Source organism: Ischnura elegans, chromosome 3 (genome assembly GCF_921293095.1).
Source record: "Ischnura elegans chromosome 3, ioIscEleg1.1, whole genome shotgun sequence".
Classification (NCBI taxonomy): domain Eukaryota; kingdom Metazoa; phylum Arthropoda; class Insecta; order Odonata; family Coenagrionidae; genus Ischnura; species Ischnura elegans.
In genome coordinates this window covers 75,843,106-75,870,908 of record NC_060248.1, presented here as the reverse complement: position 1 = coordinate 75,870,908, position 27,803 = coordinate 75,843,106, and the positions used below count along the sequence as shown (strand labels likewise).

The 27,803-nt window shown below is 36.9% G+C and overlaps 1 protein-coding gene and 1 long non-coding RNA gene across 5 annotated transcripts; one reads left to right on the top strand and one right to left on the bottom strand.

Annotated features, from left to right (window-relative positions):
- Positions 1–407: 407 nt before the first annotated feature.
- On the top strand, positions 408–27,301 carry LOC124156030 (transmembrane protein 234 homolog). Of its 4 annotated transcripts, none has more exons than XM_046530323.1 (6): positions 408–594; positions 4,549–4,630; positions 4,724–4,872; positions 22,936–23,002; positions 24,306–24,398; positions 27,075–27,301. In XM_046530323.1, the coding sequence occupies exons 2-6, from the start codon at positions 4,615–4,617 to the stop codon at positions 27,140–27,142; spliced, it is 393 nt and encodes a 130-aa protein (XP_046386279.1). In that variant the 5' UTR covers positions 408–594; positions 4,549–4,614; the 3' UTR covers positions 27,143–27,301. The 4 variants fall into 4 exon arrangements, with proteins under 4 accessions (XP_046386279.1, XP_046386282.1, XP_046386280.1 ...); XM_046530326.1 differs by lacking the exon at positions 408–594 and adding an exon at positions 657–679; XM_046530324.1 differs by lacking the exon at positions 408–594 and adding an exon at positions 699–790.
- Positions 9,647–17,258, bottom strand: LOC124156031. The gene is made up of 4 exons (XR_006864254.1): positions 16,899–17,258; positions 15,952–16,431; positions 14,397–14,639; positions 9,647–10,097 (listed from the first exon to the last, which is right to left on the bottom strand). It is a non-coding gene; the product is annotated as an uncharacterized LOC124156031 (long non-coding RNA).
- Positions 27,302–27,803: the final 502 nt, after the last annotated feature.

Genomic DNA, 27,803 nt, shown 5'->3' with positions numbered 1-27,803 from the left:
TGTTGCCAAGGTAGCAAAAAATCAGGGGCAAATTCAAGAGGCACTGACAAGTACTGCCGATGTAGCAACTGATCACTACAGTTTTGTGATGGAGAAGTTACTTAAGTCTACAAAGTTACAGAAGTCTGTACAAAGATTAAATAAGCGTCTAATATCCCACATGTTTCAAACATAAATTTCATAGCACCATGTCGACTAGGGACGTGGTCATAACTTTCGAAAAGTTCTCTGCGCAGGGACAACGCGTGATTTAATATTATGGATAAATCAGAGTGTTAAATTGCAATGGATCATGATCTAGCAAGGGGAAATTATTTTCTGCGGATGTCAAGAGCCTCATTTATATGTCAATTTTAAGCTTGTGTACATGCTGCTAAAAGTGACGTCACAATGGTCTCACGTCTTTTGCATTGCTCGTCCAATTAGGGTGAGGTGTGTGCTGTAGGTGTTGAGCAGAACGTGAAGATTCTTTTACATGTTTCAAGTTTGTGTAGCTATTTATGAAAATATTTTCCTGGGATGCCAGTGTTTACAGTTACGAAAAATAATTCATTAAAGTGACATCAGAAGCCACGTATATGTTGGACTTTGGAGGTGAGTTCTGACATGTGGGAATGGCGGTACGGCTGTAACGAAAGTGACAGGCGTAAACGTCTTTTGACGGCTTTGAATTTGTCAGGTGTGATAAATGTAATTTAATGCATTACGTTTAAAAGGAATGAATTATGTTGAATACATGAATGATGTCATACGGTAGCCAGATTTGGAAACTATGCTTCATAATCGAAAAGTGAGTAAGGACAAGAAACTAAATTATTACAATTACAACCAAGAACGTGAATTTTGAACTTGTATGAATAACTCAAGAACACTAAGGGCCATGGAAAGAAGCCGTGCGAAACTCGGGTGGATCTATCGCTGTTCAGATGCCTGTCGTGGGTCTCGTGTACTCATTTGAGGAATTGATTCCAATTAACCAATTGGTATTATAATGCTCGGTGATACGAAGTGAGGGGCTTTTGTACATAAGCCTTTTAGTGAATGAATTTCATTTATAACTTTCCTGTGTCATGTTGCTGCTGATTATGGAACACTTGTATTTCTATTTATCGTGACCTGTTTTTTGTTCAGGGTTTAATTTGCCTTAAAGGGATCACAAAAAATTAATTATTTATACGAACTTACTTATTTGAGTTAACATATGAGAATTGACCGCGCTTGTATTTGGGGTTTGCCCTCCAAAACACCTGTGGTTGATGTTTTTCACAGAAATTGTCCTGTGTGGTCTGAATTATCCTCTGACAACTCTGGATTTACAGATCCAAGGTAACTGTCATTGTTTCTTATGTACACTGTCCTTATTGCTGTCCTTTCACTCCTATTCCACTGTCCTATACTGCAATGGGTGCCTTCTTTTGCCACCTTTCCATCTTTGAATGCTCATAAAAGCCCAATAAAATGTAGCTTTTTATATAATAGCAGTGGCTCGTGTATGAACCCCTGCTATTATGCAAAGGTACCTGCTGCAGGTTCACTCCTGCTACCTAGGTGGAGGTTTGCTTGCCTTCACCTTTGAGGACCTATCTCCCATCCCTCTCAGATCTCCACTACCTTAGTCTTCCTAAGCGCACTATAACCACTTTTCATCAACAGTCTTGCCTGTTGTACTCTAATTTTTCCATGTCACCCTCACCTTATCTAAAAACCCTGATTGTATTCCTTACCGCTTTCTTAAAATATACCAATCTGTTCACTAATTGCCCCAGGAAATAATTTATCTGGGCAGGGAATCGAAACATGGTCCTTGTGGGCTGACTGAGCCACTTTTTGTACTGTTATGGTATCCAGGATTCTTGATTCCCATGACCGTTTACAGAGGTTCATGGTGCTTTTTGTTTGGTCTTTTGGTCCATCAAAATGCCAACGGAAGGGAGCATGGGCTTCAAAGAAGCCATTAACAGCAGTGAACCCATACCAGTGCTAAAGCTATGCTAGACTAGTCATATATTTCACATGGTAATTAATCTGAATTTCTCAGTCTTTCATGTGGCAGGATTGATATAGTATACCACAGTAATGCCATTCTGTCTTCACTATCCTCTTCCAATTTCTTGGTTATTGCCTAGAGGAATAGGCTTGGGGTAGGAAGAATTTCCTATTTTTATACTATCTATTTTTATAAGTGGGTTGTGCTATCTTTTTTACCACCAGAATCCTATCACTCACCTTCTTTAAACACTGATTAATCCCTTATCCTGCTTCCCATTCCAGACCAAAGCTAACCCTCTACATGTGCTCAGTAATCTAACATGTCTTCTTGCTTTTTCTATTTCCTTTTTAATCATCATCATCATCATCATCATCACTGGTCAACAATCCTAGGATTGGTTTGACGCAGCTCTCCACTCAGTTCTCCTATCAGCTAATCTTTTCACACCTACGTATTTCTTCTCTTTCACATCTCTCTTTACTTGATCCATATATTTTGTCCGGGGTCTTCCTTTTCCATTCTTGCCTTCCACTTGCCCTTCGACGAATGTCTTCATCAGGCCATCATGTCTAAAGATGTGGCCTATCAGGTTGTTCCGTCTTCTTATTAAGGTTTTCATGAGGCTTCTCTTCTCTCCTACCCTTCTTAGGACTTACTCATTACTAACTCGGTCGATCCATTTGATTTTCATCATTCTTCTGTAGCACCACATTTCAAAGGCCTCTATCCTTGCTTTCTCCGCTGCGGTCATTGTCCATGCCTCACTTCCGTATAGGAGCATACTCCTGTTTAATGTTCTCAAAATTTGCCACCGTCATCATTTTCAAAAAGTTCCATTTTCATATACATATTTATTGGTAATTACTCTCCATCATGGTCTTACTCTTGTCACCACAGGATGTTGATAAGTTGCCAAAAGGATATAAAATATGTAGCAGCCTTCATCCTCTTTGCTACTGTTTATGACCACTGTCCTAATTAGGTACAGTATCCTATTTGATTTTCCAAGGCTTTTAAATCTATTTTTCTCCATGTTTTCTGGTAATGTTTGGTTGGTAGAATTTCTCATTTCCATTCCAACAATGTTTTTTTCGTAATACCATCATTTAGGCCACCTCTCATATGACTCCAATCTAAAGACTCACTTAGCATTGGTGGGCCCAGCAGGAGTACTTTCAGTTTCCTGTGTCATGTTGTGTTCAGTCCAGTTCCAGGGGTAGAGGACAGTGTAAGCCTTTGCATGCCTTGAAGTTTTATGCCCATGGAAAGGAAATCATACATACCATATTTCCCGGCCATTGAAATGCCCCCGCACATTAGACAGTTATTTTCCAGGTCAGATTTATTTTTAATATGTACTTGTATCACTGAAAAGACAGAAACAGAAATGGATGAAAGAACACATTGAAATATATAATATATCAAACTACATAAAAGAGCTCCGCCAACTGCAGTGCTGGACAGCTTAGATTTAACTAGAAAATATGCCTTAGAATGATATATTTCTCATGTCTTTAAGGAATTAATGTCAAAGAAATTCGAAAACCCTTTTGCTTTGTACTGGCTTAAAACAGAGTTATTTTTTACAATTGTTATGAAAACAATCATATTCTCGATGAATAAGCTAAAGTTGGCAGAGGAAAATGTTGTACCTTTGGTCCATTAGACATTTGTCTGATTTTAGGGAACATTTATGAGTGCCTCTTATTGGCTGGGAAATAAAATAATTTAAAAATGATTGAAGTCAAAGCATTCATGTATGAGGACATAGGTACATACTCACTTCTGGCATTAGCAGCCTCTGATAATTGTATCTAATTTTCACTATCCTTGGAAATTTAAGGATAGCTCCATTTTATTTCCTCAGTGCTGTTACGTATCAATGACGAGCTTTCTCCCTACTGAGTAGTAGTGGATAGAGAAAAAACTCAAAAGGGGGGCCAAAAGATATTTTGAGCTGCCATTACTTTTATCGCAATAAAAAATAATCGAGTCACATGCAAAGCTTAAGGAAATTATATTTAAGCTGATTATACACATGTACAAGAGAATGCCTTCTTATGATATGAAAAAGTTAAAACTGTGGTTCAGCAATGTTTGGCTCTGCCTGTGGCCCTTTCAGGAGGGGGGCACACCCCCTGCATCTCCCATATGCATCCACCACCACTGCTTGGGTCGTAGGTAAATGGTTGTTGATCTTGGAATGCAATGTAGTTCGTAGAAATAAACAGTTGGAATAATATATATTTGTAGTGGGCTAGTTTCTTGGCTGAGGCTTTGGTGTAAAATTTTTTGCCGATATTTCTGTCTCCAAGGACTTATCATTATTTTGAAAGAAAGTCTGATATGAAAAAATTAGCTTTTTTGTTATGCATATGTCTGCACAATCATGAGTGTAAGTACACATTGCAACCAAATGTGTGAGACTGCTGTAAGACATTTCTATATATGTATCCATAGTGCACCTATGTTGAGTTAGATTATAAAAAGTTTGTTTTACTCTATTTAATTTTATGTTTTAAGTTGATTGTTACATAAATCCCTGAATTTCTTTTCAGGTTGAAAAATTATGCAACAATTGGGGGGTAAAAATTCAGTGACAAAACTGCATTAAATGTTGACCAATGGGATTTTCAATTGGTGAGTCTTTTCTTAGTATGTACTTAAGTCCTTATCATTTAAAATGTGAATCCTTTGTGTTGTGAGATTTTTATGTAATCTTACCTCTTCTAGCTAATGCATGTTTAGCCATTGTTGCATTACTTTGGGGTGCAACAAATCCATTGATAAGGAAAGGTGCAGTTGGTGCTGATAGAGTAAAGGAGGGGAATGTCATTCTTCGATCTCTTCTTGAAATAAAATTTTTGGTTCTAGATTGGAAGGTAAGTTCAATTATTTATTGATATAGTCATTACAAAAGTTTTTTGGCAGGGTCATATGTATGTGAAAGTTGACTTTTCACGGAAAACCCTAGTGGCATAAATTAAATCATCAAATTCATTTTCATTGACAATGATTTAGCGACCACACTTGAAAAATGTCTGTTTTGTCACCTACTGGCTGGCACCTTGTACATACTTTGAATTAATTTCTTCATCCCTATTTTGAATCCAGTGTTTAATCATCCACTTTACATTTTGAAAGCATGTGCATCATTTTTAACCAACAAGATGGGTGTGATGCAGTTCTCTGCTGTAGTCCTCTTCCTGCTAATCTTGTCTTTTACTCACTTCATCACTTGTACATTTCTTTCCTTTGTTACATCCTTTGCCTTTCTTCCCATTGTCTTCTTGTCTTGATATGTAAATTATTATCAGTCCATGATGTCTTATGCTTTGGCCAAATAAGAAATTTCTTCTTTGCATAGTAAGAGTCAAATGAATATGTACCATTATTTGACTATATTTGTGGCACCTCTGGCCCACCTTACTTTTGCCATAACTCCTTCCCCTACTTTTCCACCTTTTTATTGAAACACTGGTTTAAAAAAACTTCAATCCGAAAATCTTTAAAACTACCTTAAGTTCTGCTTTCTGTCTTGGCATCCATTGCTAGCATCATACCCTTTACTTCTGCTTAGTCACTGTATGTATTTATCTGAATATAGTCCTCCTTTTTTCCAAAAATGTCCATGGTAAAAGTAAAGGAGGGACTATATTCAAAGGCATATTCATAAATACTCTACACAGGATTCTCCACTCCCTTGGTTCCTGTGATTCCCACCGATCGCATCAAATAGCGGCGCTGATGTAGCGAGCCCCGGTTGTTCCCAAGCAATACACGCCCACAAGAGGCACGCTACGCGGCGAATTTGAATCCACGTTTCGCAACGCAGAGTTGTGAAGGGCAAAATTTGCTGGTGGAGCGGGAGCTCTCGTGGCGTCGACGCAACGCGGAGCTGTGAAGGCACCCTAATATGGCCGCGAGAGGCACACTTTGCGGCGAATTTGAATCCATGTCTCAATCGTTCATTGCTAAAAAATAAAGTTCGTGTCAACTGCCCACGAAAATATAACTATCACCGTGAGTTTATGTAGTTTCCTGGAGGTGAAAATGTACGTAATCACAAAATCGGTACGCTAATTCACGTTGAGAGAAGGGAAGAATAAGTGGGTAAGGAAACGCTGTTAACTTTCCCTAGCCTGAATTAAGTTTGAGGGCCCATAGATATCAACCATGTCTTTAAACTTCCGGCACCTATGTTTTAGAGAATTAAGAATGATTCCTGCGCAGCTCATAAAGAAGAGCACTCGTTGACATCATTACCAGACCACCTAGTCACACTTGGGGACGGGTCAGATCCGGTATTAGGACCATAGCAAGAATTTTTATCATACAGACTGTCCCAAGGGTCGTGTGTCAATTTTGACCTGTAATTTTAGTAACTTTGCATGGAGCAATATTCATGAAAATTGTCACACTTATGGGGAAAGGTCCTAAGTTTTGTTGAGTGTAAGCAAAATTTTACAATTTTGACCTTTTGACCTCACAAAGTGGGTCCAAACCAAAAATTTGAATTTGCCTTATGGGGTTTCAATGTTAAAAAAATCGAGATAGACAAAAGTGTGAATTTCATTGACCAATATGTCAATTCTTAGGTTTTCGGGCACGAGAGAACCGAAAATAACACTTTTATTTACGAATATTCAACCGTTGACCCAGTAAGGCCACCGTCAAGGTCATAAGGGTGGCAAAAGGAATAGCATACCAACAAAGGTGTCGATCCATGGGTTTTGTAGGGTGCCCAAGTCATTGGTATTGTCCAAATACCCGTATTATTCACTAATTGACCTCCGAGGGTCACCACGGGGGTCAAAGGTCATAGAGTTAAAAGTGGGGCAATCATAAAAACCAAGGGGTCAAACCATAGGTTTTGAAGGGTGCCAAAGTCGGTTAGGCTGTTCGTAGATCCGTATTGTTGATATTTTGACCTCCGAAGGTCATAATGGGGGTCAAGGGTCATAGAGTTAAATCGGCCCACCATGACAGCAAAAGAGTGTAACAATGTGTTTTAAAGGGTGCCCAAGTCAGTTTTGCTGTTTTTAAATCCATATTGTCGACTTTTTATTACCAGCGAGGGTCACAATGGGGTCAGAGGTCATAGAGTTATGTTTTGAAATAATAGGAAACAAACAACAAAACAACCTTTGGTTGGGGACATTAGTTTTCCTATTATTTCATAACATACCTCTATGACCTCTGACCCCATTGTGACCCTCGCTGGTAATAAAAAGTCGACAATATGGATTTAAAAACAGAAAAACTGACTTGGGCACCCTTTAAAACACATTGTTACACTCTTTTGCTGTCATGGTGGGCCGATTAAATCTATGACCCTTGACCCCCATTATGACCTTCGGAGGTCAAAATATCAACAATACGGATGTACGAACAGCCTAACCGACTTTGGCACCCTTCAAAACCTATGGTTTGACACCTTGGTTGTCATGATGGCTCGACGTTTGACTCTATGACCTTTGACCCCAATTGTGACCTTCGGAGGTCAAAAAATCAACAATACGGATCTACGAACAGCCTAACCGACTTTGGCACCCTTCAAAACCTATGGTTTGACCCCTTGGTTTTTATGATTGCCCCACTTTTAACTCTATGACCTTTGACCCCCGTGGTGACCCTCGAAGGTCAATTAGTGAATAATACGGGTATTTGGACAATATCAATGACTTGGGTACCCTACAAAACCCATGGATCGACACCTTTGTTGGTATGCTATTCCTTTTGCCACCCTTATGACCTTGACGGTGACCTTACTGGGTCAACGGTTGAATATTCGTAAATAAAAGTGTTATTTTCGGTTCTCTCGTGTCCGAAAACCTAAGAATTGACATATCGGTCAATGAAATTCACACTTTTGTCTATCTCGATTTTTTTAACATTGAAACCCCATAAGGCAAATTAAAATTTTTGGTTTGGACCTACTTTGTGAGGTCAAAAGGTCAAAATTGTAAAATTTTGCTCACACTCAACAAAACTTAGGACCTTTCCCCATAAGTGTGACAATTTTCATGAATATTGCTCCATGCAAAGTTACTAAAATTACAGGTCAAAAATGACACACGACCCTTGGGACAGTCTGTATGATAAAAATTCTTGCTATGGTCCTGTATCCCCAACCGCTTATTTTCCCGCAGCTCCCAATCGTAGCCGGAGCTGCATCCGGGCACAAAACACCGAGATTTACCCATGATATTTCGTAAATATCTTACTGGTGGAGAAATACTAAAAAAAAAACACCAAAATCGGTGAAATTCTCGGCTCACAGAGGATGATAACAGCCGCTCACTCATAAGCCGCCACTGACAACAAGCCAAATGAAAGGAATAGTAGTGTCCACGAATATTACAATAGAGGATTCTCAAGTACGCCGCTAGAATTGTTGTCGCTCCGCGCGCATTATATTCAGTTTTCAAATATCGCCACTGGCAGCGCCACCAGGCAAAAGTGTCTATCTTTCACGACGAAATACACGGCAGCAATACGGAACCGAGCCAGTAAATCACATTAACCACACAAGTAAAGCATGTGAGGCAATTGCCAACTGAAATGAAACAATCTGATCACTCCTACCATCGACCAAAACGAAAAATCAGAGCTGACAATCAAGGGGGAATCTGTTATTAGCAATTTTTTGACGCATTCACATACACGGCAGCAATACGTAACTGAGCCAGTAAATCACATTAACCACACAAGTAAAGCATGTGAGGCGATTGCCAACTGAAATGAAACAATCCGACTACTTCTACCATCGACCAAAATGAAAAATCAGAGCTGACAAGCAAGGGGGAATCTGTTATTAGCAATTTTTTGACGCATCCACATTTAACGCACTGGCTATCTCCCTACCGTCTGACGTCTTGATCACGCCCAGAACTTTCACGTCGTACCATGGGCATTTCACCATCCTAAGGAGAAGCCACGGTGTCACGTCCTCCCCCAAACATTATTTTTTGAAGGAAAACATACTGACGTAAAAAAATTATTTTACTTAACCATTGTTCACAAAACAGCTTCATGACAGCCCACGAATTTCATAATTTAAAGGCCCAAAATAGCATCAAATATTATCATTTCCCCCAGAGGGTTTCCTTCTCTCCCCCCCCCCCCTGCCCCTCCAGGTAGTCCTGGCTATGCCCATGTAAGCATCAATAATATTCCTAAGCTGGAAACATATATATTATATAACATATTTTGATATCCTTTACTGTGATCAATGGATCCATGGCCGTAGATGAACAACTCTCCTCAACAGAGAGGTGATGCCTCCCAATCATTCCAATACTAGCACCTCAAGACTGCACAACAACCAAGACGGTATGTAATAAAGACAGCTATCACATTACTTGATGTAATTCACATATTAGGAAAGATATGTATTATGACTTCACAGAAAATTGATACCCATTTAATATAAAAACAGTACCCTTAGAACTTGATTCATAAAAGGATGAATTAAGTATAAGTGAGCAGCAGGAAGTTGATGGCAATGCGAAATAATTACTGAAGATTAGTGCAACCTATCAGAACAATTTTTAAATTAATGAATCATAGTTCTTTCACTTCAAGTGAAATGCTTCTACAACACTAAGTTGCTGAAAAAAGTTAACTCATACAGAAGAGCAGAAAAAGATAAAGTCAAATTGAAAATCATGCTCAGTATTTATTTGACATAATAAAAGGTGGTCCAAAAGACAGTTCACAAAAATGTAGCACAAAAACTTTGACTCCACGGACACAATCAAGGTTATTCTCACCACAGCATTTTCTCATGCAATAGCCCTTCCATTTCCATATTTTTGAAGTCAGCCGTAATTAACGTACACTTTCACGGTAGAACTACAATGATATATATTCCAGAAGGGAGCCAAAATACTATTCCACAATGGGCATAAGTTGTAAGAAAAGTAGTCAATGTTCTTTCTTATAGATGATGTTTGGCCAATCAAAGCATATCTTTGAGCAGCTGCTGCTTGTGTAGCCTCTGGCAAAACCAGAAATGGGTGGGATGTGATTCAGTTCACCACAGCCATATGTTCAAAAAAGGTGCAGGAGTCTCACAATGCCAACGGGTGCTAGTAACATTGATCTGTAATATTGAAAATGCAAATAAGAAATGTGTACACCATGGTCATGCATATAATGAACAGCAATTTGAGGCAATGCAAAGCAGGAGTTAGTTCACTCAAGGTAATACGAGGTAGGTTGCAAAGTTGAATAGCAATGATTAAAACCACCAAGGAGTTAAAGCACGGAAAACATAACTACCAAAGGTGCATACTTCACATAATTATCACAGGTATCTATCAAGTAACAATCTGATATCATAGGCAGATCCAGGGGGGGGAGGGGGCACGTGCCCCCCAGACCCTTAAATAATATGCAAGATTTTTAATTGCGTTAATATTGTTGCCCATTATCATTGCATTCGTTTTGTATTACGAGGTATCCTTGTGCCCCCCAAAACAAAATCCTGGATCTGCCCCTGTCTGACATGCTACCACTTCACAAAAGGGTATATGAGAGTTAATCACCACTTGAATGCTCAGGAAAAGTTTTATTTTCACATATGACTGAAGGGACAGCGGCACCAATAACCACCGCCACCAACAGAAAATTAAAGACTCAAAAATTTGAAAAACTCTACTTACTAACGAAAACTTATGAATAAAGTCAAAACCAATACTTTCTCAACACGTCAATGGTGAGAAATTTCCCCTCTATTGTCCATTTTACATAACCATGGCCCAAGCCTGTAAGAACCATAACAATGGCCTCCAATGAAAAACCAGTACCACTGACTCACAGTTTGATGAAAGTTGGCAATTTTCATTCTTCCACGTAAGAATGAAACAGTGTAAAATATTTCTTGCCTATGTCTACTAGTTTTTTTTCAAAACATTTGAAGTTTGGGTGAAACTACAGTTTTTCAATAGCTTTGTTCGCGTCGCTGCAACTTCTGCACTTTCCTGCACCTTTCTGCCACTTTTGCGTTCGCGTCGCGGAAGTTGCAAGTGACGAACGCTGTTCGCGTCGCGGGTGCAGGTTCAAAAGGTGCAACTTTTATCTGCACCTTTTGCACCAGCTTCGGAGGTGGAGCAAAAGGTGCAACTTCAGGAATCATGGGTAATAGCAGACGAAAACAGGCGGAAAGCAAATGGCCATGATAGATAATTGTAAGGTATTTCATTTTGACGTTACTTCTTCGGAAATAAAACATCTGATATTTGAAATACATCTGACTGGGTGAAATATTAATAATAATAAATTTTTTCAAGTGGTTAAATAGTAAACACAAGCGAACTTATGATATATAGTCAAATGAAATGGACGTTTCTCATTAAACGTGGCGAGAGTGCTTATTTGAATGAAAAATACCTTAGTTTTAGCATAGTAACCTATCAATAAACAATTTTCTAAAACGATTTGTTCGCGTCGTCGACTATATACATTTACTATAACTCCCACGGAGGACTGATGCCAATCCAATAGCAATTTTTTAAAACGTACCGTAGGTATACGTTCTTTTCTCGTGAATGAAACAGTATCGTGAGTGGATCCATGTAGTGTTGTTAAAATGACAGCTATACCAATGTAGACAAGCACAATGAATTACTCCTCGAGGAGGATGGAGTATGGTATTTGTCGCTATGGTAGGTGATATTGTGATTAATAAAAATGTTTTTTTGCCACAACTGACACTTAGAATTATGACTTCGAATAATATGACGTCTTTCACACCACCAACCTTCTCAATGAAATGCACTGATATTCCGTTAGTTCGATTCATGAATGTTAATTAATCTTTCCGCAGTATTGAACGAGTTTTCATTATTTTTCACCATGATTTCTATGAAATAGATGGTCGTTTACAACGATAATAAAATACTATCTCAGATTCTAGATAGGGGCAAATATTTCCTCGACGATCTTGGGAATACAGAGGTAATACTTATATTATATACGACCCTGAGGCCATTGAACCAACGAACCACTTGGACCAATATGGAATGAGGCAGCCACAAATATCCTTTCATTCATATGGGCAGTATAGGTACGAAGGAATTGCCAGACACAAAAATATTCGGAGAATGCCTTCCAAATTGCCTTTGGTCATTACACTTAAGAATTTCATTACGGACCACTTCGTGTTCCCGAAAAATTCGAACGAGATTAGCAAAATTGTTAGTCTCGGTGGTCATGAATCTCGTGCACGAATCCTTTTAAAAAAGTTGTCAAGTTATTTTCCCCATCTACTGGAAGTAATCGAGTAAAGAAATTAATGCGTAATAAAAATGTAATAGCCTTTAATAAAAACAACTAGCATAACTAAAAGGCGTATATGAAGTGAAAAGGCAATGTTTACATCTAAATGGTAACTTCAGCTCATTGACACCTTTCTCACACCAATTAATAAACTTAGGTCTAGGATATCGATATCAAATTTGCCATAATTGCAAAAGCTTAAAACCTTATTCTTAATAAAGGAAGACGTAGAGGCATTTGCAACGTAATGCCAATACAATCAAGCAACAAACAAGCAATACACAAATGTGTTCAACATTAAGTAGTTCAACCAGAATCATAACAAACCCGAGTAAATCGCAACAATTACTGGAATAACACGTTATATCTATCCCGCGGCTGAATGAAAGCTGGGAAAATAACATTACAGTCTTCATAAAAATCCTCTTCGACAATGTTTATTATAATCATGTCCCGCGCCATTTTTGTTGTTACGTTGCCGTTCGCGTCGCACGAGTTGAACCTTCCTGCACCCGCCTGATTTTCATTGCACCTTCCGGTGCAGAAGGTGCAGATGGAGCAAGCGACGCGAACAAAGCTAATGAATGCGGTCACCAGAGGCACTTGTACTTCCAGAGGGAAATAATTTGTCTCAGCCATACTTTTCATCAAATTCTTATGAAAATTTGCACATTTACTATAGAAGTCATGAGGATTTCAAATACTAATTAAAAGTAATGCTAAGTGATATTGAAAAACTCTCTAAACTGTTATTTTTCACAAGAATTTAGAAAATTTATCGTCAAAAACATGGTCCTATAAAACATCAAGTTTTGACCTGAGGCAATATGTGAATCAAGCCAAATTATTTTTTCTAGTATTCCTTATGGTATGGCCCACCACCTTAAAAATAAAATACATATTAGAGATTCTTTTCTCTTTGTTGCTAAAAAATTCCTTTTCACGACTGTGGAGGTCAGGGTTGGGTCTTCCTTCAAGTGTGATGAAATGTTTGTGTTCTATGTCCAAGTAAATATTCATGACATGACTCTAGTACATAGCAAGTGTAAAAATTAAAACATTTTTCATGTGCAGGTTGTTTTTCTCCTGATATGAAAAATACATATAATTTTTAAAATAGAACAAAGAACAAACTACAGTGGACATAGTTCAGTCATTTTACAATGAAAAAAAATAATTTGGCTTGATTCACATATTGCCTCAGGTCAAAATTTGATGTTTTATGGGACCGTGTTCCAAATTCATTTAAAATTTTTGGTCCAAAAATTTTGATGCAAATTTGACTGCGGGACACTGGATTGAGATTTGGATGAAAAGTATGACTGAGACTGCATTCATTGAAAAACTGCAGTTACACCCAAAATTCAAATGCTCAAATAATTGGATAGTTAATATAGAATAATAGAAAACTAGACCATTATGACTATTAGTTTTCCTGACACATTAAAACCTCTTTACATCATAGTGGAGGGGGCTAAAATTTATGCAATTTGATACAAAAATGGGAGATTCACTAAAGAGAGGTTTTGGTGATATGCACCATTTTTTCATATCCTTTGGAAATGAAAGGCACTACTGTCTTTTAAACCATTAAATTTATGCATTTAATTAAACATGCATGCATTAGTAAACATATATTTATTGGTTTAATGATAACACAAAGTGAGCGCCATCACGTTATTTTTACCATGATTAGAAAGAAAACGATGTGATCTCTCTCAATTCAACAGTCACTTAAAATGATTAGGATAGTTGGATATCTTTTTTCTTATATTTACTGTTAGGTATGCTCTCATATGGAACAAAATGGCTATAACTAATGGTTAACGTGAAAACTATGACATAATAAAGGTTTACAAGAAAAAAAAGGGTGAAAAATGTATCCCTGAAAATGTCAATCCATATACATAATTGAAGCTGCATTAATGGTCTGTAGTTGTCTCCGTACAATTTGCGGAGATAGTTAGGCCGTATCGGGGGTGTATCCTTGGTATGAAGTATGGAGGTTTATGAAGTAAAGAGGTTCACTACATAGAGGTTTTACTGTAGTGCTATAGACTTGGTTTGATCATAATCAATTTTAAAAATCAAAAGTAGAAGTCTCAACAAAATTTCAACTTACAATCAAAGTGCAACTGATGAGGCAGCTTTAGCAGAGAAATATTTGCCTGAAGAGTGGTTTTATTAAAAATTTCACTGCTCATTTTTTCATTGAACATATTTCTTAGTTGCTACCATAACCTGCCTTGACCTCACATCTCCATGTACCTGAACAACACCAGCATAGATGGTGAATCTTTGTCCTTTGAAATGTTTCAGAGTAGTGTTTCATGAATATGCTTCATACCAAATGAAAGAAATACACCTGAAATAAAGAGAAATAGATTAATAGATAATTTCTAAGATAATTTCTACACACATTACCATGGCCTTCACAGACAACACTTGCATTCACTGTGAATGAGCTGGTTCAGTGAGACATTTAAGTCAAAGGGCATAAGCCATAAGGAGCCAAAATAGAATTCCACGATGGACTTCAGCCATAAAAAAGATGGACAATGTTCATCTTTATGGCATACAGTTAGCCAATAAGAGCACATGCTGGAAAACAATGTGATCAGCGCAGTACCACACCTAACTGAACGCAGGTGGTAAGAATTTCAGTAGACTGTAGCCTTATGTCTACATAATAAACACTGAGAAAATGGTGAAGGCATAGAGTATATGAAATGCATAAAAAACAAGTGTCCATGGGAATATATGTTCAGCCTTAACGGAGGGCAATATTTCATAACTTAATGAATTTTAATGAAATTAACACATAAGAAGGAAAAAATATCATCATCCTGAGCAGATAACACTGAAAATACTTGTATCATGCCACTTAAAGTGAAAAGCATTGAAACTAATAGTTGGTATGTAGTTATGAAGAGAATATAATAAGAGCATTAATAGAGGGGAATATTTACATTCACAAAAAGTAACTCTGCAAACTTCTGTATCATGAAAAAAAGGCACTATGAAAACACAAGCATTCAGTGTCAGACATAATACAGGCACTCAAATTTTAACTGTTTCCCTCTTATGGTTAAGTCTGTGAATGGAGACAAGAAATGACTAACAGCTTATATCCCATTGTAGACCAGGCCTAAGTCATGATATTGATTGCTGAAATTGGTTGGAAATGTTGGAAAAAATTCGTGAAATATGATAAGGCCAATAACCATATCATGTGCATCGCATTTCACACACCTAAGGCAAACAAAATCAAGTAATTTCGCCCCACCCATCAACAGGCTACTGAGTATTGCCTTCATCCTCCCACATAAAAATAAATTTGACATTAGAAGGGAAGAAACATAATCTACAATAGATTATATTTCTTCTATTACAATACGAAATTTATTTCTTCACCAGCTTCATTACTTCATGAACATTTACTAAGATGATTTAAAAGGATGTAAGAGGCAAGAAAGGAATAGGACAAATGACGCCACATTAGTAAATCCAACGTCGACTGCATGGTACACCAGAAGAATCAGTGAGTGTAGCATAACAAATGTAGACCAGAATTAGGACACTCCAACAGTATTAAATTCATCAAAAGTGAAAGAGTATTTTTGAAACTGCCCACTTAATTACTACACTATAGTAAACAAATACAGTAATATGATTACCTTTCACCATTGACGGCTTGAACAGACAGACCAGCACATATCTGTTACTCATTCACATCATCAATGAGACGAGAAACATCAGCGAGGTTAAGAATTTTGAGTCCAGGATTAGACATCTCTCGTCCATAGAATAACACCTGAAAAATCCCATAAAAATATATTGACTCAAAGCACAGCTTGCGATTGCACAGACACTACATATATATATTGCATTAAGCACACTTCATAGGCGGAAAACCACAAATCAGCGACAAACGAGGACTTCACCTTCACTTTTAGGAGAGCGCTGCTCTCATTTATTACCACTGTTTTTACGCACTGGATCCCGGCCACTTGACGATGGAACCGTCTTAAAGTTTAATGTCGGTACACCGCTTAATTGATCCCTCTGGAAAGCGGTCCTAAAAGCCAACATCTCGTTCCGATAACTCCCTGTTCACGAGGTATCACCCGCCACCATTTCTGCATTTGGGCAACATTCTGAAAAAAATTCATCCAATAGCAGCTCCGATTAAATAATACAAGTACATAACTCCAAAGCTCACGCGCAAATTAATAGTAATCCTGCCACGACGCAAGACGACCAACGACGCCATTAGCATAATACGAATGGCAGAATTCTGAGATTAATCTAGACCCCGTGAGTTTCAACATGATAATTCCAAATAATGAGCAGTATTACACTATAATCACAGCTTTTTAACAGATAAAACCAATTTCTTTCCATTCTCCTGGTCTTTGAATGCATATTCTTAAAGGAACGTTGCAATCATGCCGGCATCCACACACAGCGACCAAGACACGCCGCTACATAGCATTTCTACCCAAAGCTTCACGGTACAATCACTTGTTGCACTCATGGAATTAACCTTGAGTCCGGTTATAAATAAAAGTTTCAAATTTTAAATAATTTCATCAAAATCTACCAAAAAAGGTGATTTACTTACCCTTGCTTGGAAGAGGCTTTCGTTGCGTATATCCAGCTCCTTACTACGTCTCTTTTGGCAATAGTAGCCTCCTTTCCACCCAGGGACACAGCAACGCCGGTCAGGCCCCATTGCTAAAGCCGAATAAAACTGAATCTACGACTCTCACTACAAAAATTACTGCAAAAATCCGATTGAAGACGGAGCGCGTCGCCCCACTTCCATTAAGTTTAATGGCGAAAATTACACTGACACAGATCCTATTGCCTAGTGGCGCCGCTATGCGGCCAATGTTGGCGATCGAATAAAATGCGCGCCAAACGGCAACAGATGAAAGGCTTCCCATTGGCCCATCTGGAGACTCCTGTAATGGAGTCCCCTTGGTAGTGTCCAACGTGGTAGTGTCGGTCGCACCACAAGTGGCAAAAGTTGGAGCTTGAATTAATGCGCGGGACCCGTGTTCAAATTATGACTGCTACTGCCACCTAGTGGGGCCTCCTTAGTAATGTAAACTCTATGGGCATATTTTAAATTTGTCCGGAAATAGAAGCCTCAAAATTAGGGGGGGTCCATATTCAGAGGGGGACTATATTCGGAGAAAAACTGTACACTCCCTCATATTCTTTGCTACAGCATTTGGTTATCGTATTTACTCTATACAGTGGAACTTGGTTAGTACGTTCATCCTTAGTACGTTTTCCTCCTTAGTACGGCGATTTCCCTCGGTCCCGGTACCATCCGAACAAAATACAGGTAAAAGAATTTGGTTAGTACGTTTGAAAAAATTGCGCTTTCCTGGTTAGTACGCTCAATTGCTTGCCGTGACGCAACCCGCAATTCGTTCTCTAGTGTCTTCTTAAGGGTCGCAAACGTCTGAATTCATGATTTAATTTATTATTGTTAGCCATTAACATTCTTCCATTCATTCCACATCTCTTTCTTCTACCGTAATTTATCCAAATGCATTTCTGAATTCTTGTGACGTGATGAAAAATAAAATGCGGCCGTTTTTCGGGAATGTCTGACTATGAAAAACTACAGCCAATAAGAAGCCCCAATTTTCCCCACCCCGAGCTCCTCACCTTCTGTTGCCTTTGGAGCGCTTGGGAGTGCCCACTGCTGCGCACAAAGTTCGTGAGTGGGCAATTGTTGCTATTGCACGAGTTATCATGATGAAGAAATGAGTCTTAACGGTATTAGACAATTCCCACATTATCTAAAGCAGTACTGCTCCATAAACTCGACGTCGTGCGTATTTACTTGACTACTGTTGCAGGAGCAGACGATCCTCTGAATCTCCACGCGAAGCTTAGCTTAAAAATACTTGATCTCGGAACGAAAGCAGACGACATTAGACAAATTTTGAAAGTAAATTTTAACTGTTTAATATAAAATTTTCTTGTAATTACGTCGTAATCTAATAATCTTGCGTGTCATCAGTCGATATATCGATCGATTTTACAATCGAAATGGTATCATTCCAGAAGCGAATGTCTACGGCTGTTGCCGTAATTTGAAAGTCAATATAATTTTGCCCAATTTTTATGATGTTTAAAAAACCAGTTGACTTATCCGGGTTGTTGTTATATTCTCCGAGTACGCTGTGAGAAAGAAAAATGACTTGTCTTCGCTTGTCTGAGCTTCACTCGTCCTCGTTCTGTAAATATATATACCTAGGATAAATCACGGGAGATAGACGCCGTAATCATGAAATCGTCTCCGGGATGTCCATGAAAAATTGCGATTTTTATTCACATCGTATTGTTTTTCATGGTAGCGCTCATTTTCTTGATTTTAAATATGAAAAGAGTTCAGGAAGGCGATCCTATGAGAACTACCGATAGTAATTGTAATTATGACGACTTTTTCACTGATTGCAATAACCCCGACTGCTATTATTTACTTTCCTCGTTAGTACGTTTTCCTGGTTAGTACGTTCATTTTTCGTGGTCCCTTCAGAAACGTACTAACCAAGTTCCACTGTACTCGTGTCCCTGGTGACGGTCTCTTATTTAGCTCTATACCTAATGCCAAACCCTTTATTTTATGACTTTGCCATTTTATGTTTAATTTATGTTTGTCTTTCTTCACCCTTCGGCATACCAAGTAACTTAATTTTTTCACTTCGGTTAGTTTTTGTTTAATGTCAAGCCTTTCTTTCGGAGTTTCATGTTGATGCAACAATGAGTTGGAAATACCACAGCTTAACATTCAATCGGTAAATTTGATGAACCTGGAAATTAAGCAGCTCTGCTGAGAAACTAGAGATTCTAAATGGGAAATTGGCCAAGCCACCCGTTGAAAATCTCTACCTCTTGAATCTACTTCCTGGAAAATTTCAATTCTCTTCATTATAAGACCCTCACTACTCTGAATATTTTCAAACATGATTTTTCAAATACCTGCAGAATGACTAATTTGCTTCCACTATACTTTTTTCTGATCTTTTGAAATTGTGGCTCTGGTTATTTTTCTTCCTTTTATTAAAAAATGTAATCCTTGACATGGAAATCTCCTTTTAGTAGGCTATTCCGTTAATCGATAAATCCTCTAACCTTCTGTCTGATGCACCTGTATATAGTTTTACAATAAATCATACTTTTTCCTTATACTCAGGCAAATTTTCTCTGTAACTTCAAATAATTCATTCACTGTCTTTCAAAACCGGGCATGAATAAAAATTGAAGTGGCAATGTTGCTAGTAAAATGGCTTGTATATTTTCTTGGCGGAAGTGTTACAGTGGTTTTACAAATTTACAAAACTCGATCCTCTTCACCATGAACCTCTGGCAGAGGTTCAAGGTAACAATTCTCACCCTGTTGGGGTATCTGCTGTGTAATCCATTGTAAAATCCATGAGTTTATCTTGGGAAGAAAAGGGAGAGGAGGGGACATGTTAACACATTAACTGCAGAACTTTTCTTTCCATATGGACTTAATCCACCGACACTGAAGAGTGCAGGGATAGATGTCTCTATGCTGTAATTGGTGTAGCATAAATACCACCATTGATACCATGTTATTGTAAACGAAAAGCAATAAATTTTGATTTTTTTGTCGTATATGTACTAATCTATGCACATTCAAAGTGTTAATGATTTTTTTCTGAGAGGAAATTATCTCCTCATCACTCCATAATTCCTGTATCCATTTTTTGGGTGTGCCTGCAATTAAAACGATGTCTTTTGTGAGAGCAACCATTGGGCATACCAATGTTATTGATTATTGTTGCTGTAATAATAAAAATCATGGCAAAATAAGCATTGCCGGAATGCACTTTCCTTAAATCTTTCTAGAAGTGAAATATTACTCTGTGTTTTTTTTATCACAGATTATTATTTACATTTTATTTCAATTTTTTTGTTACGAATGTATGTATTGGAAATTTTGTGGCAACAAAAATTATAAAAATGTTATTTTACTATTATGTCTTTCGTTAACAAGTGCCGGAATAATGTTTGGGCTTGTTCAGGCACCATGACACCACTGGTAACCCGTGCAAACATTTCGTAATTTCACGCGATATGGGAATAATAATGTTAACGAAACGGTGTAATTGTGATTTAAATAGAGAAGAAGGTGTATTATAAAGTGCTTTCTTTATACTCCTTTTCTTGCAAAAATATACGTAACATATAAGTACAATACAGGCGAGAGAGTTTGGTAGCAATAGGAACAATCATTATGTCTGTTACTGAATAACGGCATGCAGTATTCAAAACTTCTTTAAAAACAGTATTAATCGTAACAATATTTTCGTCTGTAACTTTTTGGTGATGAGTTTCTTTAACACAACTATGAGCTAGGGATAGACAGATCCAGGATATTTTTCGGACCTGGATCAGATCCTTGATTTTTGGACCTTGGGATATTTTCAGATCCAAATACATTTTCAAATTCCTGCTGTTAAACAAATTACCTAATTATTCAAGTTTCTTCTGGGTACATACAACCAAAGAAATGCTTTTTAGATTTACGTAGATATTTTTATGTTTTTACTGATTAAAAATTATTTTTACAAGCTTTCAAATTATTTTTTTTACATGATAAAATCTTAACATGCTCAGGATCAAAACTTACAAAAGCGTTTGGAAATGAAAATAGGTTTCAATCTTCAGAAAAAGCATTGACTGAATTTTAATATTCCTCACAAAGTTCGACCAGAATTTTGTCACTTTCTCGTCGCATACTTACTTGTGTGTTTCACCCGCAAATGCTTCAGTTGTGGTGAGGTGGATTTTGCACTTCCTCACGATAGTTTCACGTCACAGTGCACACTCATGGTTCTCTTTATGTCAATAAAAATGTTTCTAACAATCAAAGACATTTTTTTTTTGATGTATCATTAAATCAAATTGAAACCGCACAATCTACATCGCAACAATGCTTAGAACAACATTAGCATCATGTGTAATGAGTTACGGGAACAAAACGAAACGACTGCTCAGCAAGAGGAAGGGTGGGCAGCGGTAGCGTGTAAAGGATAGGTGGAGGGAAGGAGCACGCTTCCTCTGTCTCTGCAACGAGGCTGCAAATGAGGGAGTCAAGGACGAACATGTCAGATCCTGCTACTTTGTGACACAGTTGCCTTCAAAGCCAACCTGGGGAACGTGTGTGATATATACATATGTGCAGTTAGTGTTCCCCGGCCGTATCTTCTTATTTGACAGTACTTATGTGACATCTATTTCTTTGAAAATTGTGCTGTTGGGATAATGTTAAATATTGGTATAGTTTTGCTGCAACTAAAAAAAATTTGTTTCAATTAATTTGAGCTTACAAAACCTAAATATGTTAGAAATGCGATGCATTTAGTCTCATTCTTTTTTGAGTATCGTGCATGTCATCCAATTGCCGAAAACTATCAAGACATCTTCTGGTCCAGTGAGTCACTCAGCTAGCATTTATTCTCCAGAAACTGGAAATTGAAGCAGGTGGGATGAGAAAGGTCAGTGGGTGAGATAGGGAAGGGATGAAACTCACTTCCGTTGTTCTCGTGGAACTTGATATTTTCCTTTGAAGATAATGATTTATGTACTGTGTGGTCTCGGAAAGGAAAAAAAAAGTATTAGAGGCATGTGGTAATGGAGGGCCGAGGGTGTTTTTTTTTAATCTGCGACGTAGTCACTTTTGACGTGGTTGTTATCCTATGGTGTTGAGATTCTCTCAATGGTTGTTCAATCTCTTTGTAAGAGTCATACTATGTGCCTGTTGTATTTTTCCATAAAAATTTCTGTGGCTGAAATTCTGTTGCATAACCCCTACGAGAACTTTTAAACAATATAGTTCATGAGTAGGACAAGCATTGCAGTACTCCCTCGTATTCACTGAAGCATAAATTTAAAATATAGGTCCTAGATCCAATGCCTCATCAAATTTGGATTAGAAATATCAGATGAAGGGCGTTATCTGCGGATATTTGGATCCGAGGTATCCGATCCGACCATCTCTAATATAAACATAACGGAAAGTGCAAACTCTAGAAAATGCTACGTACAACTGTCCATGTGAAAGAACGAGTTATGGCTAGTACAATCTGGCTTTCTGAAGAGCCTAACTCTGTGCTTTATTAATGTCATTGCAAAGGCCAATTGGATTAGAAATTGTTTTCTTGTCATTTGGAAAGGCATGTTTGATTTTTGAAATTCATAATAAAAAAAATGTGTCGAGTCGACAGTTCCTATTTTTCCATGTCCATTACTTGTTCGGGATGTATCAATTAAAATTTATGGGTAAATAGAGAAATTTGAGATTGGAATTGTATATATCAGAAGCCTGTCATCCAGCATTTAAAATGATACCTTGTTGATCACTGTAGGTGTTGTATTCCTGTAATAATACATACATATGTATATGAGAATATATTTATTTGCTCTGAGATCTGAAACAATTATATGAAAAGTGTTACGGATTAAATGAAAACTATACTCAGCTGTTGAAATGTTGGGTGCAATTACCCAAAACCACTCCCAGTGGGAAATCCAAGAATTATTCCTTCAAACTATATGCTGGGAAAAACAAAAAATTCTACATTAAAGTGTCTTTTTTTTCATTTCAGTATTCCATTCCATTCCTCATCAATCAGAGTGGCTCAGTATTGTACTTCTTCACCCTTCATCATACAGGTGTGTCTATTTTTTCACTTTCCACTGTTGTTGAAGTTATTAGATCAAACTCAACTCGACACAGAGATCTCATTTTCTACTTAAAGGCCTTCATAGATCTTGTAATAGTTCCAGCAACACAATAGTTACTATGTAACACAACTATTATAATCACTACTTTAGATGGCTTTATTTATAATATATTTTGGAGATTCACAGGCATCTCCCCCTTAGATTTTCTGAATTGTCTCTTTTGAGGGCTTAAGCTACATATCACCTTACAATCAGAACACAGAATTACCTTTGCACTATATATCCCGTTGTAAATTTTGGAGAGCAATGACAGAGAGGAAGGGCTGATATATATGTCAGGCCATGTTTTACTTGCGTCGTGGACTCTTATCCCAGTTCCTCCTTTTTTTCCTTCTCGTAGGGCGAACAGTTGATTTCACCTGGCTTTCCTTGCTTGCAAACGGTGGTTGGCCAAGTATGGGCTACGAGTAGTGTGGCAGGCAGCACCGCAGCTAACTCGTATCAGCTTAGGTGGCAGACAGCCCAGTAAAACTGATGAAATGAGAGATAGAAAGACCTCCTACCCTGAGGCGAGGGTTATATAACCTTGTTCCCTACCCACAGTGCACTACTTCCATAATAGTCTGCTATTTCACGATTCATTTGTTGAACCGGGCTATTCGAATGGTTGTAGTACACTAGTTACTTTCTTTTCACCAGTTTTCTCACTTCACTCAAGTACAAACATTACGTAATACACTTCTTAATACAAAAAAAATAATACAATTCTTAACAAAAAATAATAAAAACAAATATAATGGAATATTTTCATCCAAATTTTAAATGGCCGCTATCGTTCCCATCCTTATATATACATATTTGTTTATTATATCTTAAAATTACTGGAACATTATGTCAAATCTTCATATACGCAGTTTATTTCAAATATAATAATAATAATCACTGCTCTCTCTGTGCTTTGATTCCATAGTTATCAACATAAATATGATTTTTCATGTTTTTTCCAAGGCTTGACCCAGCCATGTTGAAAGGATTTTAAATTTACATGGGTTGATTTCTGAGCTCAAATAAAGCTACCACAATTTCACGTAAATAACTTGGAGAGAAATTTTTGATATTGTGTCCCCTGGTTTGATTTTGCACATTCTGCCTGATTTGAGATGACAAAGCCCAGCCCTCATTGTCCTTCTCCACTCAAATAATAAGTCATTAAGTTCAGCTTGTTGTAGTTAATTTATTCTGTCATTAACTTTCTTGCTAACCTGAAGAAAATGTTAAACTTGAATTTCAGATATTTCACTTGCTGTTCCACTTACAAATTCATTGACGTTTTTGTTTACTTGGATGATGGGGCGAATTATTGGTGAAGAACCAGTTAGTAAAAGTAAGTAAATGCGTTTATAATTTTCTACCTTTGTTGTCATTATTAATTGTGATATGGTCTGTAATGTACGTCAGGTACGGGTCTGTAATGTACATATTTTAGTGTGGTATGTATAGGTGTACCTTTATAGTGTTTTTTTATTGAGAATGTGTTCTGTTACATGTGTACTTCTAAATTCTCTATTACCATTTTTGTAATAAAACATGATAAAGGTCTCACATCAGCTAAACTGTAGTTAATAAAAAGATGTAAGGCCTTGTGCAAAGTTAGGAATGTCAGTCCTTTCAGTGTGCTCGATGAAAGAGACTATGATATAGTTAAGCGTAATTCAAGTATCAAATCATCAATTTTTTTACGATAGTTTAAGATGAGTGCTGGAAAAAATATGATTGATGCATGAATATGTGCTTAGGCAATTTTTCATGCTTCCATGATCATCTTGTATAAAATGATTGTCGATTTTTCATTAAACTTTTATTAAACCTTATGCAGGCGTGCATCACATTGTAACACCATTGTGCACAGTGTGTGCCATTAGGCAAATTATCCTCCATATGCTTTTCAATTATGCATTTGGCTTCTATTACTTGCTTTAATACTCTTTAGAACAAACTGCTTGACCTATAAATTGATGTTCACTTTTATTGGCCCTGTTTCGGAGGATCGACAAGTTTTTGTGCACTTAAGGCATTTTTATTTTTGTCAAGAAAAAAAACATGCCTTGAATCTTATATTTCCATCTATTTCCTCACCAAATTGTTTTGTAGCCATGATTTATGGTTTATTTTAAAGCTAAGACTTTGCGTTATACATTCCATGTGTAAAAATGTAATAAATTCCTCCTGTCATTGCTAAGTTTTAATGTTTAAAATATTGTTAATATACTTTTCTCAAATACTCTATGTCTGAATTGGTTCAAACTTCTTGATCATAATGAAGACATATCTACCTGACTATTAAAAAAAATAAAATTTTGTGGCAACTTGTAAATGAATTGATTGTTAGAAATATGTAAACATTTCCATTTATTGCCTGTGTGGCATTCTGGCTCCTTATTAGAAATAAAAATGGCCGGCATAAAATGCTAGTAATGCAAGGATGTGATAACTGGTTCAGACAAAAGTGATATGTTACACAGCTTCAATGATGAGCTACCAGAACTCTTAATAGGTATTTGTGATCTACATTACTACTTACTTTTGACGAGCCTTATGCGTGAGGTGAACTGAAGATTTAGACATATCAGCCACGCTTAACTTTCAAGTGCACTCTTGTAATAATGGTTAAGTTAGATAAAAGTATATCTACAAAGGTTATGTATTACTGTAAAAACTATCAATATAAACATTCATGAGTCATCCCTGAGTACAAAATTGCTTTACTATAAAAAAATTTATGAGAAGTTAACTTTTTCCAAAGGTATGAATATTGCATTTCTTTATCTTGATTAAAAACAGGCCAAGTTTAAAGAATTTTCATTTTCAATAAGTAAGTTCTTGCTTTCCTTAATTTTAGTTTCTCTTACCTCTTGCATAGGCACTAAAGGGATAAAAAATTTGCAATTCTTTTTCATCTCTTTGTATTAATTTTAATTTAATCTAATTTTTGATAATAAAAATAAGAAAAAAATCTATTTCTGTGTCATCAAATCATTAAATATCCATGGATTATGCTGTTATTCTTCACTTTAATAGGGTGTTAGATGAATACAGCTATACTGCTATCTTAATCAGACCAACCATTCTACAAAGCCAGCTGTGTTGCTGAAACTGCTGGTCTTTTAACAATATGTAGTGTGATAACTGCAGACCTCACACACAATAGATGGAATCATGGTGTGTGATGGATGATGAAATGATTGACATAATTCATCCTTAATCTCACTTTTGAGAATGAAAACTATACATAAAAAATACTTTTTACTGTGACGAAGAATATTTATTTTGTAGAATATTGCTTGAACAGAATAAGGGACAAAAAAAGTTGATACATTATAACTTTCTTGCGGTTTTTCGTGATTTACCATTAAAAGGGCCTTAAAATATAGATCCATTGGATGATAAATGATTCACATTATTGAACATACTGTACCTTTACACTGGTAAAATTTAAATTCAATATGTTGAATGAACATGAACGTCATACAAAAATGACATGGATCAATGATAGAAGGTGAACTAATACCTTTTACGTACCTTATACTCTGGAATCACTCATTTGTTAAAATCAACCATCAGTGTTAAAATTGATGTTTGTAGATCTTTGTTGACAATAAATTTATCTTACTTAACTTTTGTTACCAGAGGGCGCTTGAAAATTAAGTTAAACTAGCTGGCTACATAATCCAAATATTCAGTGTAGCTCTTACGTAAGGTTTGTCCGAAGCATGTTGTTATTAATGCTGTTAACAAATAATGCACTGATAGCTTATCATTGAACTATGGGGTCATATCATGGTGGTCTGGAGCAGGTATCACATCTTTAGGCTCGTATTATAAGCCGACCATAAATAGTCTTGGGGTATTTCGTTTGAGGTGAATACCCATAGAGAAGTTTTCATCAAAATCTGAGTCCCTTAGGGACGAACATATGTTGGATTGTGGTGAAATGACCTATAGATATAGTTGAAGTTCCTAAGGCTTAGTAAAATATGACTTCAGTTTACAATATTTTCAGGGACTGTGTTAGGAATGCTGTCCATAATTATTGGCATCAGTTTATGCTGCTTGGATAAAGCTGGATGAGGAAGTGAGTGAACAAGGTGATAGATTTATTAATAAGCATTTATATATGTTGCTGTTTGGAGTAAATTGTTGGTGATTCTTTGGTGATTTTATTATTTGTCATTGTTAATAAATTTTTTAATGAAATTGTTATTTAAATAAATAAAAGATCGTAGATGAGGTTGCAATTTCACTACCTTAATAGGGTTATAATTTTCACTACCTTATTTATAAATACCTACCACTATTTTTTCCTTCTTTATAAAGTTACGTAATTTTATTGTGGCGTCATGTGTTGATGATTTTTTGGTATTATAATCATGTATTAAAATAAAATTTGAAGACACATTCAATCTTTTCACAACAAACCTCTATTCGCCAAAAAAAGTTATGGTCCTCATTTTTCTCCTATAACCCATGTACATTTTTATTTTACATGCACGCTGCAAGCATCTTTCCTGAATAGATTTGGTGCTACAAAGTTAATTTTGGCCTTTGAAGATTTGTCACTTCTTGAGTTTTGAAATAGAATTCAGCTTATACCACGCATCTCCTTTTTAGGTGTGTACTCCTCACTGTCTCGTGGCTGAGCTTAAAGCCACCGAGTGCGTCCACCGGGTTGCGGATGGTGGGTCGACATTTAGATATAGAGGTTAGCTGCGGGATAAGCGAGTTCTCTCGT